This window comes from Podarcis muralis, chromosome 14, assembly GCF_964188315.1.
Source record: "Podarcis muralis chromosome 14, rPodMur119.hap1.1, whole genome shotgun sequence".
Taxonomy (NCBI): domain Eukaryota; kingdom Metazoa; phylum Chordata; class Lepidosauria; order Squamata; family Lacertidae; genus Podarcis; species Podarcis muralis.
The window spans coordinates 45,496,846-45,514,908 of NC_135668.1; the positions used below are offsets into that span (position 1 = coordinate 45,496,846).

Below are 18,063 nucleotides of genomic sequence, written 5' to 3' on the forward strand. Positions count from 1 at the left end.
GCAAGGACCGAGCAACATGAGCTCACCCCGTCATGGGGATTCGAACCGCCGACCTTTTGATCGGCAAGTCCTAGGCTCTGTGGTTTAACCCAAAGTGCCACCCGCATCCCTTGGAACATTGTGTATTATCATCTTAATTAAAGATATGGAACGGATGGGTGGTGAAGGGACAGAGTGGGCAACTGCAGAACCTGTAAGGTCAGGAGCCCATAAAGTTTTCCCCACCCTGGAGTGGTAGGAATGTGCAGAAGGCTCAGGGAAAAGCTCAACCAGTTTCTTACTTCTAGCTCCTCCCCACAAGCCCTCTTCCCAGCTCAACCCCACCTCACCAAAAGTCCTCTGTGCATACCACAGGTAAATAAGAGATGGGGGGTCTGTCTTACTGTACTGCAGCTGGGTATCAGGTTGCCAGGAAGAGACGCTGCCTTTGTGGAATGCTGAATGTGACAGCTAACGAGAGGAAGGATGTTGGCATCGTTCCCATTTGAGGGGACAGGGAGCCTTCCACACACAATGCAGAGCAAACCGCCTCCCGGGCAGCAAATCAGGGCTCAGCAACAGTATTTGTAAGATACATGGGCAGTGGCTCTGCCAGGGTCAGGCTCTGAAGCAACGTCAACAGAACGAGCACAAGGGTCCCCTCAACAATATTTTGAAATAAATGCACTACTATGCATTAGCATCTAAAGAGCCCCTCCCCTCTTGAGATCCTCTAAAATTACCCAAATGTACCACAGTACGTGTGTTGGTCTCGTTAACACTTCACATTTTAAGGTGCACAGACAAATGTGATTCACAAGAGTCGGAAGCGTCCCCAAAGCTCATCTGGTTCAATCCCCTGCTGATGCAGAAAAGCCACTGCTACAATATCCAACATCCCTGACTTGTTTCTGCGTTCATGATGAAACACGAATCCAGAGGAGCCCTGTTTCCTCTCCAGGTTTTGGCAACTTTAAGCACTGCCTCGCTTACCTCTAGCGTGACCTCAGAGAGAATGTGATGGGGCAGCTGGGAGTACATGAGCCCTAAGCCAACAATGGCTTCCAGCTCTCCACAGTCAGCTGCATGCTCCAGGTGAAAAATGGCCGATTCCTCATCCCACTCCTGGTCTTTCTCACAGAAACGGCCCGCTTCGTGATAACGAACCATGGCCAAGTGCACCTGTGAGACAGAGAGACATCAAGAGAACGGAAGGAATCAGAAAGGAAGATGACCCAGTGAAGAATAACCCGATGGCCTGCTCAGTTCCGCAAAACGTTTTCAGGGAATCGTTTTATGATTACGTATGTTATGTCTGCTCTTACATGGAACTGATAGTGGTCTCCCATCTAGGGGGCTGAGCACATCCACACCGCAATGCCATTACACCAGAAGCACCTAGAACACTCACTGGGCATTGTTCCGTGAAACCCTGAAGCCATTTCTTAACCTTAAAAGCCAGAAAGGTAAATTCCTGGAAGTGGATTCACAGGACTACCTTAGTACTGCCTGGGATAATATTTCCCCCCCTCCCTCCTATTCAAGCTGGAGAAAAGAGTGATGTGTGGAGCGGGCTCCAAATGCATGCTCTATCTCACCTAACGCCACCATGTATTTAGCTTGTCTCAGAGGAACACACATGCCAACCAGAGGAAGGAACAGCACATTTTGAATGCTTTCAAAGTCACTTCTGCACTGCAACTGAGGCTGTACGGACAGACAAGGCTTCATCGTTGGTGCCCTGCACAGATCCTCTTGCTCCCCCTGAATAGAATCCTCAAAAGGCAGCAATATGGGTGAACAGCTGCCCATGGGTGCCGGGTGCCGATCCTGAACCTCCTCAAAGATACTATGAAGCACTCCCCAGGGGAAAAATTAATCTCCTAGCCATTTGCTGCCCCTGAGGAAATATCAGCAGCTCACCCCTGAGTATTAAGGCCAAACTAAACTTTTTTTGTTTTGCTTTACTACCGTATTTTTCGCTCTATAAGATGCACCAGACCACAAGACGCACCTAGTTTTTGGAGGAGGAAAACAAGAAAAAAAATATTCTGAATCTCAGAAGCCAGAACAGCAAGAGGGATCACTGTGCAGTGAAAGCAGCAATCCGTCTTGCTGTTCTGGCTTCTGGGATAGCTGCGCAGCCTGCATTCGCTCCATAAGACGCACACACATTTCCCCTTACTTTTTAGAAGGGAAAAAGTGAGTCTTATAGAGCAAAAATATGGTAATTTTTAGTCTCACTGAGCAGCTTGGAAGACTGTGGCTCTAAGAGGGAGGTGCTTAACTCCTTTCTCTGATGCCCTTTCCTATCCCTGGCAACGCTAACAACTCCATATTCACCCAGTAAGTTTAAATGCATTGTCAATGGAAAATTAAGTATTAGTTGATGCACAGATTACAAGTTTATTGCTTTTTCTGGCCCTAGAACCAGGCTGGTCCTCTTTACTTAAGGAGACAAGCAATTTATGTGAAAACCCTCGTTCTTTCTGCAGAGTGAGCCATCGGGCTCAGGTGATACTTGGTGCCTGCCGGATGCAAGAGACTGTGTGGTGATCAAACCTTCCCAAGGATGGACTTCCCAATTTTCTTCTCAAGCTCCAAGGCATTGAGTCTCTGCACTTCCACCGCCACACAGGAGGGTCTGTGAATGTGAACTCTGGAAGCGTTGTAGAGATTCCATTTCTCCACACTGACCTAAAACAGGGCGAATGCATCGTGACTTGAGTTTGAAAGGTAAAAAGAAAAAGAAGGAAGAAAAAGAAAAGGAAAAAGAGAGAGCGCGTGCCGCCCTATCTAAACAAACAGCGCCAACAGATAGATCCCTCTTGTGCCATGAGTTTGGATCGGCAAACCTTTATAGTTGGGCTTTTCAAAACAGAAATGTGCATGGCAGCAAAGGGGTGAAAACAACATCAACACCTAACTCTCTGCCCGCAACCAGAATTTCTAGCAACTTTGGAGAACAGGCAGGTCACACCCACAAACTCCTGGTTTAATGCTGCACTACACAATCAGAGGCCTGGAAAGTGTCGTGAGAAGCTTTCGCCACCGGTACCCCAGACATCTTTGTGGTCCTTTTTTCTTTCTGAATTCATAACCCACACTTGCATAAAAGCATTGCAAGGTTATGTACAAAGATAGTATCAACAAAAGAGCCATTAAAAATCTTTCTTTCTTTTTTTTTTAAAAAAATCAATAAATAATCATCTCTATTTTTATTGTTGTCGTTTAGATTTACCTACTGCCCTTCATCCACAGATCTCAGGGCAGTTCACAGCATTAAAAATATACTGATTGGTTAAAAGAAAAAATGTTGTAAATGCCTGTCTGCGCACAAAAAAAGTTTTCAAAATATGTCTAAAGGATGGGAGGGATGGTTCCTGCCAAACTTCACTGGCAGGGAGTTCTAGAATGCAGGGTTTGCCTCATGAAAGGCTTGGTCCTTAGTGAAAACTGACCAAAACACAGGTGGCTCAGGAATAAAAAAGGTAAAGGGACCCCTGACCATTAGGTCCAGTCGTGACCGACTCTGGGGTTGCGGCGCTCATCTCGCTTTATTGGCCGAGGGAGCCAGCGTATAGCTTCTGGGTCATGTGGCCAGCATGACTAAGCCGCTTCTGGCGAACCAGAGCGGCGCAGGGAAACGCCGTTTACCTTCCCGCTGCAGCAGTACCTGTTTATCTACTTGCACTTTGACGTGCTTTCGAACTGCTAGGTTGGCAGGAGCAGGGACCGAGTAACAGGAGCTCACCCCGTCGCGGGGATTCGAACCGCCGACTTTCTGATCGGCAAGTCCTAGGCTCTGTGGTTTAACCCACAGCGCCACCCACGTCCTGGGTCAGGAATAGTGAGAAATAAATGATAATAATTGGAATAAATAATAGCCTTAAAACCACAGCAGCCTGAAAGGCAGGGAAGCATTTCCAGGAAGAGATCCCAAATGTCATCTAGTCCCAACACCCTGCAATGCAGGAAATGCATTATGTAGAAATTTGAGGGCGGGGGACACACCACGCACATGCTTAAGCCCTCTGATCAGCCTTCCCCAAATGTCCCCCCCCCCCGGCTGTTTTGGAACACAACTGCCACCATCGAAGGCTATGCTGCCTAGGGCTGGTGGAAATTGCAGTCAAAAGCACAGAAACAGGATAGTAACCATTGAAACAATCTCTCTTGAAATGCTGCAGATAGCAGGCACAGGCAGGCTAGATAACAGCATGCTGTTCTCTGTAAGTCTCAGACTGCGGCTTGGCAATAACGTGGTAATTTCAATGTGTCCATCTGTCCCCATCAGTACAGATGCCTGGAAACTTCCGCCAATGAATTGCAAATGCCTATTTTCAGCCATTTTAAGTTGTTCACAATTCCTTTGGCAGTTAAAAACGAACAAATCTGTATTTTAATTAAGACTTCTCTTTTGCCAGCATCCTCTAGCTGCTTCTTACAGCTAGAAACAGTACAGTGGTGCCCCGCAAGACGAATGCCTCGCAAGACGAAAAACTCGCTAGACGAAAGGGTTTTCCGTTTTTTGAGTCGTTCCGCAAGACAAATTTCCCTATGGGCTTGCTTCGCAAGACGAAACGTCTTGCGAGTTCTTGCGAATTTGTTTCCTTTTTCTTAAAGCCGCTAAGCCGCTAATAGCCGCTAATAGCCGTGCTTCGCAAGACGAAAAAACCGCAAGACAAAGAGACTCGCGAAACGGATTAATTTCGTCTTGCGAGGCACCACTGTACCTTTGTTTCAGAGAGATTTGCCGCTAACGAGAACTCTTCAGCTAGGCTTGCCATACGTCAGGAAAATTCCTGACACGTCCTCATTAGGGGTGTATAAATGATGTCATGGGAGAATTTCGCCAAATCAGCAGAATGTATGGGGAACCCCAGATGTATGGCAACGTGATGGAAAAAAGCAGCAGAAACAGTTCCAGAAGCTTAGAATCACTATTTTGGGGGGAGGTTTCCCCCAAAAAGCTAAACAACTTTGCGGGTGTCAGGAAATGTACTTTTTGAAATATCACAACCCTAAGCTTCAACTCGCTTATCTTTCTTTTATTTTAGAATGAGCTGGTAGGTTTTTTAAAAAATTGCTGTTGAAAATCATGAGTAAGGATGAATGAATGAACGCATCAAAAGAAGTTTCATTTGAATTAACAATAATAATAGAAGTAAATATGGAATAAAAAGAGCAGCAGTAATGAGAGACTTTTGCGTACTCCAAGATCTGGAGCCTTTGGTAGAGAAACATTCAAACAGTGTGGACAGAGCAGCAACAGCAGAACAGAATGAAAACAAAACCAAACAGCGGGGGGAAAGTTAAAGCAAATAACAGCATGTAACTGAAATATTCATGCAGAATCACCAGTTTGCTCTGAAGACTGGTTTTAGTGGTCACAGAGGATTTATTTACAACAGCATTTCTCTAATTAGGGAGGAAAAAGAATTAAAAAGTCAGGGTGAAATATTACTCCGAGAAAAGCTAAGTGCATTAATATGCATATGATATTTAAGGACCAAACCACAGCAATCAGCTGAAGACATTTTATGTTTTACTTACCCGTGCAGAGCTGCCCAAACTGTCTTCGTCAGGTTCATGTCTCCGGTTGCAATTGGAATGCCCCTACATTATTGTTAAAAGAAAAGAAAGGTGCAGAATATGACTCACATTTTGCTAAGAACCTTTGCAGTGTTAGGAAACAATCCCCTTTCCCAAGATTTTGGAGTGATGCATTCATTTCAATATGAGTAAAGTTAAATATTTCAAATAGTGGAGCAGAAAATGAGTAAAAATGATGTTAGTTCTTATCAGTGCTTTTTTCAGGGGTTACTCAAGGGTACAAAGTACTGGCACCTCTTTTTTGTTGTTAAAAAGTGGGGCACTTACTGTAACAACTTCATGGTATCAACCTATTTTTCTAGGGGGGAAAGCACTGGTTCTTGCAACAATAGCTGGAAGAGACATGAAGTGTGTCCCTTCCTACCTCACCTGGGGGTGACTAGCAGTTGCCCATAGGTGAGCAGAGAAGTCTGCCCCCTCATTTTTGCCACACTCCTCCTGTCCTCTTTCCTCTGATGTTAAGGTCAGGAAAAAGAGAGGTGGATACAGGAGACAGGCACCTGTCACAACATGGCGTTTCTTTCATGTAGGCTGCATTCACACTATGCATTTAAACACACTTGACTTCCCACAAAGAAGCCTGGGAACTTCAGTTTACCTTTTCCAGACCTACAAGTCACAGTGCCCTTAAATTACAGCTTGATACCCTCCCAGTTGCCTGCTGTGAGCTTCTGCTCACAATTCAAATTCACAGAATGAAAAACAAGCAGCAAATTTTTATATGGGTTATATAATACAAAACAGGATGAGGGGGGCAAGGGGAAGGCTTATTCACTCTGGAGGGAGAAGGCATTACTTTTTCTCGGTGATCCATGTCTTCTTGTTCACTCCTCTTTTCGCTGGGGTATCCACTGTCACCTCCATTTTCAGAGTCCTACGGAGAAAAAACAGGATACAATGCCAGTACTTTCTCTGAACTCTCAGTGTGCAAAGGCAGTACAAATACTCCTGCTTTATAAATACAGCTATTTCCTTCCAGGACAGTCATATAGCAGCTTTGCACCTTGTTTTCTCAACACAACAATCTAGACATGAAAAGATTATTCCTAACTAGCTCACGGAACTAGTGGCACAATGATGGAAAATCAAGATGACTGGGAGCGTGTGTGTGTGTGTAGAAGCAGCAGCAGGTAATAAAGATCCCTGCTTGTCTATACTATAGATTGCTAAGTCTATACTGAAATGAATGCCCACCAGAGATACGACATCTGCTCTAGAGCAGGGATGCAAGATGGCTTTATTTTCCATTCCATACTGTATTCGTTACATGCAACAGTTTCCGTACCCCTACAGGTCAGCCTCACTGTTTGTTGTGGCAAAATAACTTTCATAATTTATGTAATTATGTTATACCACCCCGCTCATTTCAGTGCAAAGGAAACCCAATGCAAGGGAGGCATAATAAATTAATATCATTTGCTGGCTGAAAGCAACGGCAGCAGCAAATACCGATCATATTCGCCGTATTGATTTCCTTTCTGGACACGAGCTAAATATGCGAACATGAGCAATCTCCGCTCCTTTTCTTACTTTTTCTGAAATTCTTCAACATCCTTCTCCTTTCTGAATAGGAGAGTTTTGTGGCATTTTACAATTGCATGGAACAAGAGTGAGGGTCTTACGTTATATTTGTTTTCTGTTTTTATTACGTTTTGAAACTGAAATCAGCCACACAAAACTAAAATAAATAAATAAATAAATAAATAAATAAATAAATAAATACTTTTAAAAGCCTAAACACTGTATGGAGTACAATGTCTTTGCGCTCATATTTAAATTGAATCAGATAAAGCTTTATACAGTCCCTCTACATGGAATGTTGGGCTCAAACTGGACATGGCAAACCAACATCCATGTTTAAATACATGAGAATTGATGACATCACATTGAAAAGGGGTCACCACTGTGGGGCTTGTGAGTTCACATGTGTTCTCTGAGGTTGTCCCTAGGGCATGCAGGAATTATATATGGATTATATGCTGAATTATATATGGATTATAAAGATTATTATCTTGCCTCACCAGCTGCATGCTTCAGGAAGACATTTCTACCCACCCTCTGGCAGTAAATTAGGACTGGGGGGAGAGTAGCAAAAACACTTTTTCAAGCATAAATCGTGATGGGAGATGAGTCTGCATGTGTGTGCATGGCTGCAGGGCATGAGTGCGTGTTGGAAGCATGCAAATGATGCACACAACAGTTTATCCAGTTTGCATGTGTGGCCACGGGCCCAAAAAAGGATAGCGATCCTTGCCACAGAAAGAGTAGCTCTGGTTGGAAGAAAAGCACTTGGGGAGAGGGGCTGGGGGGACAAAATGAAAGGTGAGATGAGGATACTGCACTCCTCAGGTACACGCCTCTTTGCTTTTAAAATCAGATTCCTATCTCACTCTTTCTGTGTGGCTGGGGCAGCTCTTAAGAACATCAGAGCAGCCCGGCTAGATCAGGTCAAAAGCCTATCTAGACCAGCATCCTGGTCTCATAGAGGCCCACAAGGTGTCTATGTGACGTTCCACACTTAAACACAAACACACACACACACACACACACACACACACACACACAACTGCCACAATCACATCTACTTTGGCACTTACCCGTTGATTGTCAAGGCCATCATGAACCAAGTTATCCACTTCATTGAATACCGGCCAGTCTAGGGGGCAAAATGTTATGCATTAACTCAATGGCAATAGTCACAAAACGCCTCAGGGCCAGAACAACTAGACCTAAAACAGGACCAAGGTACAACTGATTGCCAACCTGCGCTGTGCATCACCGATGGAAAAGGGGATCTGCACAAAGCCTGTTTAGGCTCAAATTAAACTCTCCACCAAAAGGAGCAGTCATTGGTGGTGGTGTTGTTTTTTCATTCAGTGTTGGAATAAGGCTACCAGGGATCTGGTACGGGGGGGGGGGGGAGATGTCAGCCCCCAAAGGCACACTGAGGGCAGCCATCTTTTCCTACATACACTTCCCCTGCACTTTAGAAATAAAATTAAATATATATATATATACTGCCATTTGTCAAAAGACCATAGAGCAGGGCCCATTCACACTTCTGCTTGTCCCATGCTTAGAAAGCACAGAGCTGGGCGGTTCTGCCTTTGCCCCGCTGCTCACCCTCAGAAAACCAACTATTTTCTGTGGAAAACCTGCTTGCCATTTATTCAGCACTAAATTGTGGGTTTCTGCAGGGAAGCAGCAGGGCAAACTGAAGTGTGGAAGAGCCTGCAGTTTACAACACCGAACACAAATATCAATGCTATCTGCACAAGGTAAAAACAAAAAAGTTACATAAATACAATCAGAACAATTGGAAATACATAATAAAATACAAATTAAAAAGGGAGAGAAAATCAGCAGCAGGGTGTCTAAAAGAGAGAGAGAGATTCCTGCATTGCAGGTTTGGACTAGATGGCCCTTATGGTCCCTTTGAACTCTACAGTTCTATGATTCTATGAAATATAGAACCTTCTCTTTATTTAAGACATATACTGGCTTCCTGGGAGCATTATATAAGATTGTTTTACCATGTGAATAAACTGAAGCTACCAACTGCTCCAAGCAGCTGTAAAATGTTTTAAAAATAAAGGAGGCACAGTTGCGTTTTTGCAACGCATGCATGTATCGGTTCGTTGAATATAGGGGGGAAATCCACATGCATTTGTTCTGATCCTTGCATGGTCTGGGGGTGGCCAAAATGGGCAGCCCCATCCCTAAATGCAGAGTGAGCCAGAATCGTCCGACAGCCCTATACGCCACTTACGCAGATGTTCGGTTTTGTGGCTGTGGGGTGTCACTGAAGAAGGTGAAGAGGGCAATGAGTCGAAGGCCACATCGCTCATGCTCTCATCCCCAGAGTTTTCGGACAAACGGAAAAGCAGAGGAGGCCGGCTGCCAGAGACGGTTCTGACACGGCTGCTGCCACATTTTTCTTCTGTGCCTCGCAGAACGGTCTGAGCATTTTCCTTGGCAAAACAAAACAAAACTCCACATGAAGTGCCTCAGATATCAGGTTCCCGTTTTCTCTTCACAACATCTGAAGAGACAAGCCACCACCCAGTGACACGTTCTAGGCATGGCGGCCCGATGCAGCCTTTTCCAACTTGGTGCCCTCTGGGTATTGTGGACTACAACTCCCATCAGCCCCAGTCAGCATGGGAAATGCTGCTGTTATGCAGTCATAAAGAGCCGCCCAGCCTTCACCAACTATTTCAAAGATGTAGACTGGAGACAATGAAGGAAAACATCTGAAACAGACCCAGGGCCCAAACTAGACTCGATGCGTCACATCCACACAATATACTTAAAACACATGGCTCCCCCCCCCAAAGAATCCTGGGAACTGTATTTCCTTCCCCACGGAGCTAGGATTCCCAGCACCTTTAACAAACCACAGTGTTGGGGATTATTTTGGGAAAGCCACGTACGATGTGGATGTGTCCTTATGTATGCAATTAGAAATTGTGAGAATGGATTAGAAAATAGCAAATAGCAAGTTCTATGCCTGGAATAAGAGGAATTTTACCCCTTAAGGAGAAAGGGCTACCCAATCTCATTTGGGTGCTATATGCTTTGGGAAGAAAGACCCCACTTGTGGAAATGAGAGCTTTCCTTCCAATGCGAACAGCAGAGCCAGGACCATGGCAGAGGCGGGGGGGGGGGGCAACAAAACTGCTTCTTGAATAACCAGAGCCATCATTTTAATTTATACGCTCCATTTCCAGCTCAAATGGAACAGCAGTGATTAGATGCTGCTTAGCTGTCTAGATGTAGAAGCAGACCTGGATATGATAGCAAAAATGGGTCACAGTTTAGTGATAGAAGAGGGAGCACTTACAAGCAATTTATTACTTCGAAATAAGGCATCTTTCTCTTTGGTGGAGAGGTCAAAAGGTGTCAGTCCCATGCTTTTGCAAATCTTGTTGCAGGAATGAGAATGAAAGAACAAGGCCATCCCTCGCACACCTGAGGGTATCAAAAGAAGAATTTCAGCACGCCAAGTTCTAAATCCTCCCCCTGAAATTGTGCAGAACATTGAGGCATCTCTCACTGTTGTCAAAGCACCTTGGGACTTCAAAATGTTGCACATGAATAATGGGACGTTTAAACAGGGTTATGGAATTTTATTTCAAGGGAAATAAGCCACAAGGAGCCACATTATTAGGGCTCCTTGACCAATGGCTGCAACGTAAGGGGCAGTTTGCCTCGGCATTGGCCCCAAAGCCCGTCAGCACTTCGGGGTTGGACTAGATGACCCTCAGGGTCCCTTCCAAATCTACGATTCCATGATTCTATGAATCGCTTCACTAACGAACTACCAAGGCTACAAAAACGACAGGCCAGGTTTTACCTAGGTTGCCATCGCCAAAGTCTGTGTCACTCTCTGTGTGGATCTGAGGGTCTGTGTAAAGATCTCCGACTCCTTGGATGTCAACGACAATCAGCTGGTGTCCCGAGCGTTCAAACGTGAAATGGCTAAAAGCCTGCAGGAAATTGTAAGCTTAGCAACATAGGAAGCTGCCTTATACCTAGTCAGACCAACTGGTCCATTTAGTTCAGCACTGTCTACCCCAGCCGTTCTCAAAGTTCCCACTTCCACACACGCACACCCCCCCCCAACCACTTGAGAATTGCGGAGGTTCTTGACGGACCACTTACTGATTTTCTGCCTGTCTGCAGCAATTGCAATGCTCTGTGCTAGATGCCATGCGATTTGTAATTGCATTTTCGTCGCTTCGTTTATTTCTCACGCATTGCATTTTACTGTGTTTCAATTTGGGTTCTGCAGAATGCAAATTGAAATACAGTAAGATACAATACAGGAAACAGAAGGAGCAATAAAAATGCAATTGGAAGCCAATAGGAATATTTCAAGGGATGGATGCGCTGTTTCCTGTCTTCAGCCACAAATTCACGGACACGCCGTGAACCACCTGAATGAAGCTTTTCTGTGGACCTCTGTTTGGGAACACCTAATCTATGCTGAATAGAGGGGCTCTGCAGGAATTCAGAGGTCACCTCACTGAGTGACCCGGCAAGCTGCTCCTACAGTGTAGATGTTCTCTCTCTACTTTCGCTTTTCCTAACTAAAAAGTAACGGAACCTTGAAAGCTCGAACCATAAAAGCTTAAGGGGCATTAGATTGGCAAGCTAGAATAACTCAGCAAAGAAACATTACAAGGGCAGCAATGTCACAGAGCCCCATCTAACAGGCCTATCAAGCATCAGGGAGTGTTCATGTAGATAGTCTGTAGTTCAGAGACAGGAAGTCAAAGCAGGGATAGCCATAAAAGTGTGAGCGCCATCTACACTGCAGGAGCAGCTTGCCGGGTCACTCAGTGAGGTGACCTCAGTGGGGCCAATCCCTGTCCTTTGGTCCCTGTAAAGCCCTTATCTCAGAGTGACATTGGTCTTCTTTTTTGAGGACAGGGCCTAAGCTGCTGCTCAACTTTTCCAATCACTGCCTCGAATCTTGACCCCCTGCCTGGACACTTGGGGCCAGGCGTCTGCTTCTGGACTGCCTCTGATGACAGCCAGCTCAGGCCGAAAAGGCCCACAGCTAGCTCACTAAAACTAATCCAGTTACCAAGAAAGTCTCACCTGCGGGGTGAGGCGGATGTTGTCGTCTCGCACAAATCCTGAGTTTGAGTTGTACTTGATGTATTTGCCCTCGATGTAATGTTCCAGGTGGAACAGGGGCTTGCCAGGTCTGTTCTTCATTTCAATGATACAGGTCTGGACTATGTCCACCTGAGGAAGGAAGCAAGGAAGTTTAGAAGAAACAGTGAGGGTGCCCCTCCCCACACAATTCCCGTCAAATGGTAAACTCTGACCAAAAAAGGAGGCTATAAAGGAACACGGGCTGCAGCATACACACCATATTTCCAAAGCATATTCAAAGCACACTCCCCCCCCCCCCAAAGAATTGTAGGAACTGAAGTTTGTTGTGGGTGTTGGGCACTGTAGTTCTGTGAGGGGCAAACTTGCTATTATTATTATTATTATTATTATATACCGGTATTTATTTATACCCTGCCTTTTCCCCTGACGGGACTTATAGTTCCCAGAATAAACGTATGCAGGTAAATGCTGAGGATCCGTTTCCTGAAATCAGAGTAGAATTGCTGGTGTGATTTATGGCATTTGGGCAGAAGGGCGTGACACACAGCTAAGTGCCTTCACTTAAAAACAATTCAAGTTTCTATTTAAAGAACAGAGGAAATTGCAGCCAGTTATAAATTACTCTTTGCGCCCAGTCCATCAGGAACGTTGCCCGTGTTACACACTCCATTGTGTAAGACAAATCACAGCAAGTTCCACTGAATGCTTTTTTTGGAATTTGTGGCGTTTGCCTCCTCGGATGGGTCATAAGGAAAGGGTTAAAATAGGTGTGATGTGATTGGCCAGTGAGAATGCAAGGGGGGAATAAAAGTTAGAGTGGGAGGCTTTGAAAGTCAGTTGAGTCAGTTGGGTTAGTTGAGTTGAGAGTTGAGGTTTGGGTGTTGAAGAAGGAAGAGGGAGGAATAGGAAGTGGGTTGGTAGAGTTGTATTGTGAGAGAGTGAGAGGAATTGTTAGGTGGAGTCAGATAGGTAGATGGAATAATTAGTTTGGAGTTGTTAGGAACTAAGATGAAGAAACTGTCAAGAAAAACTAACTGAAACCATAAGCTTGTTCCTGCATCTAAAAATAAACTTGATTATTTGTTTATGTTAACAACTGACTGGACTCCGTGTGTCCCCGTGAGATACGGGGTGGTGGCAGCGGAAAAAGCAATCGCAGTGGCGGCACAGGGTCAACAGACCGTCAAACGTCCGGGGGCCCTGTGTGTGATCGCCACAGAATTCAACTTACTTTAAGCTGCCAGTGAAATGGTCATGGATTTATTCGTCGTAATTAACCGGCATTAATTCAGAAACTCAATGAACTGTTTGCCTCCCTTGAGTGGTGGGGGTGGTGTTTTGCTCACCGACTTAGAACAAGGTACCTGCTTGGGGGGCTTGTGACGATTATACTCTTCTCCCCACAGCTTGGCCTCCATTTGGAGTCGCACGTCCTCAAAGTAGACATCCCTGTTGACGGTTTCTATGTATCTCTTGGCAACATAGTTAAAGGCACCTTTCCAGTTATGAGTGTGTAAAAAATTAGATAACTTTTTCCTGAAAGACCAAAGACCAAGAGAGAACAAGGAATAGGGGGGGGAAATTGAACTTAATGCTCTTTGAGAACATGATAGCATGGGAGCCAGGATAATTTCTGCAATAAGGTGACATTCTTATATTTGTCGGGTTCTCACCCCATAGTCTGTAGGGCAAGAATGCAAAATCTCAGATCTAGGGCCAAATGTGGCCTCACATTGCTCTCTCTGGCTCTGATTGTTTTCTTTTCATGGCTTTTAGGCTCAATCTCCCATCCTGCAAAATACAGCCCAAGAATATTTATAAGCAGAGATACACTTACGTTCTGAAGCATTCCCGCATTGCTCCACGGCCAAAAGGCTGAAAATCAATATAAATATGATCAATCGTTACTCATCCAAAGGTTATTTGTATTTGAAAAATTCTGCCTGTACTCACAGTAACTGAAAGAAAATCCTATGAGCTGCAGGCATCCTTTTGAGAATGCAGAGAACTGTCACAACCGCTAAAGCATCCGTACTGGAAATACACTCTCCAAGTCCATGTTTTCCTTACATGTGTATTCAAATATTTATATCCTGACTCCTGCCCTTCTAATGCACTCATATTACTCAGAGCAGCCATTTGCAACAGTAAAGAACAGCCCAGCCCATAATGAAAGAGCAATATAAAAATCAAACGATGTGAAAACAGGCTCATCAAGCGGAAAACCCCCCCTGAACTAGGTTACTTTTCTGTATTTTAAATTTACTGGGAGGGCAAGAAAAAGCTAAAGTGGGAGTTAATGGCCTCTTTTCATAGCATTCTGTAATATGTAGATAGCGCCTTTTATCTTAAGTGTGAGTTAAGCCCTAGAAGGGGTACACTTATTTTTTATCATAGCTCACAAGCAGAAGCTTTATAATTGCTTTGGAGGTTGAGCTGCCAGCTAGAATTGGTGGGAAGGAAGCAGTGAGTGTCCCCTATCCAATTCTTCCCAGCAAGTATCCCCTTCAAGATGCTAATTCCCAGATGCGATTAATTCACTTTCACCCTTAACTGGGCTCTGAGATGGGAAGGTGATCTGAGAGGAAAAATCATGGGAAGGCATTTATTTGCTTGAGAAAATTAGCTGGTGTGGGAAGGGTTAAGCATCCCAGTCAAAACAGGTAATGTGCAGATTCACTCCAAGCAATAAAGGTCCAGAGGGAATTTGCAGGCCAAGTACTGAGACTTGGAAATAGACTCGGCAGGTGAGAGACAGGAGACTACTGCCCTCCCCAGCCCAAAAGGGGCAAACTCCCTGTTGAATATAAATGGGTGTATCAGTACCCAGTGTTTTCTGTGGAAAAGTATTTTCAGAATGCAGCAGTCTGAAGCAACAACAGGCTCAGTACAAACTCCCATTTATTTATTTATTGGATTTATTCCACACTTTTCCTCCAAGGAGCTCAAAGCGGTATACACATTTCTCTTCCTTCCCATGTTATCCTCACAACCCTGTGAGGTAAGTTAGGCTAAGAGATAGTGACTGGTTAGGCTAAGAGATAGTGACTGGCCCAAGCTCCATATGGCCAAGAGGGAATTCGAACCTGGGTCTCCCTGATCCTAGTCCAACACTCTAACCATTACACAACACTGTGGAGGTTAAATGGCTAGAAAAGGAGTAGGGGAGACTCAGGCACGTGTCTTCACTCAGCCGTAATGCTCACCAGGTAACCTTGGGCCAATCACTAACTCTTCACCTAATCTAACCTTGCAGGGCTGATTTGATGATAAAGCAGGGGGGGCTAATATGCATCCTGGAAGAAGAGCGGGACTTTTAAAATGCCATAAATAAACTTGCCGACAATCCCCCGCCGTCGTGGGGCTGCCTCCATTAAGGCAGGTGGGACCGGAAGCCAAGAATTCGCAAAGTTCTCACCTGTGAAGCCATTTTGATCAGAACCTCATCCTCGACCCACTCTCCAGTAACAGCATTGTATCTGCCAAGTAAGAAACAACATGGGTCTGATAGTTAAAAATCACCAAGGAAGAAAAAGAAACTATTATTTGTTTTACCCACACTGCCAGGCTTTAAATGGAGAGGGTCTGCTTTTCACTTCTGAATTTCCCACAGTGCCCCAGTGTGATGCTACATCAGGGGCATTGTGGGAAATTAATAATAATAATAATAATAATAATAAATTTTTATTTATACCCCGCCCTTCCCGGTTCAAAAACCGAGCTAGGGTCGCTAACAACAAATTTAAAACACTTTAAAACACTTAATTATAAAAGCAGCATAAAATAGGGTATAAAAACATGAATAACAATAAAAATCAAAAATCAAAAATCAATTAGATAATCCCCAGGGCTAGCTGGCTGAATTGGTCCTACTTGGGCCAGCGAGGAGGTCAGTGGAGAATTAGCTGTGGGGTCTCAGAGTGGGTAATCTTCATAAAAGAGGAGGGGGAGGGAAGGGAAATAAAAGATCAGGCTGAATTCAAATTAAAGGTCAGGCGGAATAGCTCTGTCTTAAAGGCCTGACGGAAGGAGGTTAAATCCTGAAGGGCCCTAGTCTCAGGGGTCAGAGCATTCCACCAGGTTGGAGCCATCACTGAAAAGGCCCTGGCCCTGGTGGAGGATAGTCTGACTTCCTTAGGACCCAGGACCTCTAAACTATGGTTATTCATGGACCTTAAGGTCCTCTGTGGGGCATACCAGGAGAGGCGGTCCCATAGATACGAGGGCCCTAAGCCACAAAGGGCTTTAAAGGTCAAGACCAGCACCTTGAACATGACCCTATACTCCACCGGGAGCCAGTGCAACTGGTAAAGCACAGGGTGAATATGCTCCCATAGCAGGGACCCCATGAGGAACCTCGCTGCAGCATTCTGCACCTGCTGGAGTTTGTGGGACAGTTTCAGGGGCAGCCCCACGTAGAGCGAATTACAGTAGTCAACAAAAATTAAGAACACAAGAAGAGCCCTCATGGGTCAGCTTGATGGCTGACAGAATCCAATATCCTACTTTCTACAGTGTCCAACCAGACACTTCTTGGGAAACCCACAGATAGTGGAAGAGAAATGTCCCTGCTCTTGTCTCACGTCTCCCAAACAAAGCTGACTGGAAGGTCTGGGAGAGAGAAAAATGCTAAAGACATGAGTCAGTCGTGGGTTAGCCTAGTGCTTGGAGTCCTAGCAATTCCCTGAGAGTGCTGTCTGCTGGCGGCTGGCCTGCTAGTGTGAATAAGCAGAGAGCAGTACAGAAACAAAGAGGGACAAATGAAAATGGGACGAAGTATACAAGGGGGAAATAATTCAGACATGCCCTTAGGTACAGCCACATGCCACTGTTTTAAGGACAGGGGCAGCAATTTTTCCTTGGCAGGCTGCCTAGCAAAACTGCTATTTCACTTCCTACCAAGTCATTTGGCCTATTGGGATATTATCTGTGTACCCCACCCAAGGGAGTTATGCGTGTTTACGTATTAATATATACATATACACTTTGGAAGATAACTTTCTGGAGGTAGGGGTCAAAGTAGAAGTACAGTGGTGCCTCGCAAGACGAAATTAATTCGTTCCGCAAGTCTCTTCGTCTTGCGGTTTTTTCGTCTTGCGATGCACGGTTTCCCATAGGAATGCATTGAAAATCAATTAATGCGTTCCTAGGGAAACCGCCTTCAGACCAGGTCCGGGGACAGTCTGTCCCCGGACCTCTTCTGAAGCCTGGGGGGGCGGGAACAAGGGCTTTTCTTCCCACCCCCAGCATTTTAAAAAACCCCGGGACAGCGGAGGACTTCTCCGCTCTCCGAGGCGATTTAAAAGCCCCTGGGAAGGCAGGCAGGGGGGACAAAGACTTTCGCCCCCCGCCCGCCTTCAGAAGGTGTCCCCGCCCCCCCTCCCCACTTCGGAACAGCTTTCCAAAGTGGGGCGGCTGGGGCAGATGTCCCCGCCCCCCCTCCCCGCTTCGGAACAGCTTTCCGAAGTGGGGCGGCTGGGGCAGATGTCCCCGCCCCCCCTCCCCGCTTCGGAACAGCTTTCCGAAGTGGGGCGGCTGGGGCATGTGTCCCCGCCCCCCCTCCCCGCTTCGGAACAGCTTTCCAAAGTGGGGCGGCTGGGGCAGATGTCCCCGCCCCCCCCTCCCCACTTCGGAACAGCTTTCCGAAGTGGGGCGGCTGGGGCAGATGTCCCCGCCCCCCCTCCCCGCTTCGGAACAGCTTTCCGAAGTGGGGCGGCTGGGGCAGGTGTCCCCGCCCCCCCCGCCCCGCTTCGGAACAGCTTTCCGAAGTGGGGCGGCTGGGGCAGGTGTCCCCGCCCCCCCTCCCCGCTTCGGAACAGCTTTCCGAAGTGGGGCGGCTGG

The 18,063-nt window shown here is 45.8% G+C and overlaps 1 protein-coding gene across 6 annotated transcripts in view; it reads right to left on the bottom strand.

Annotated features, from left to right (window-relative positions):
- The window catches only part of EEF2K (eukaryotic elongation factor 2 kinase), a 46,448-nt gene that overhangs the window by 6,615 nt on the left and 21,770 nt on the right, over positions 1–18,063 (bottom strand). For 5 of the 6 annotated variants that reach the window (XM_028705559.2, XM_077918606.1, XM_028705563.2 and 2 more), the window contains 12 exons: positions 15,641–15,701; positions 14,060–14,097; positions 13,587–13,758; positions 12,202–12,351; positions 10,952–11,084; positions 10,439–10,566; positions 9,365–9,566; positions 8,193–8,251; positions 6,392–6,469; positions 5,536–5,598; positions 2,542–2,676; positions 973–1,161 (listed from right to left, as the gene is read on the bottom strand). In XM_028705559.2, coding sequence (XP_028561392.2) covers positions 973–1,161; positions 2,542–2,676; positions 5,536–5,598; positions 6,392–6,469; positions 8,193–8,251; positions 9,365–9,566; positions 10,439–10,566; positions 10,952–11,084; positions 12,202–12,351; positions 13,587–13,758; positions 14,060–14,097; positions 15,641–15,701 — 1,408 coding nt within the window. The remainder of the gene's footprint in view (positions 1–972; positions 1,162–2,541; positions 2,677–5,535; positions 5,599–6,391; positions 6,470–8,192; positions 8,252–9,364; positions 9,567–10,438; positions 10,567–10,951; positions 11,085–12,201; positions 12,352–13,586; positions 13,759–14,059; positions 14,098–15,640; positions 15,702–18,063) is intronic. The other variant, XM_028705564.2, reaches the window with a different exon arrangement.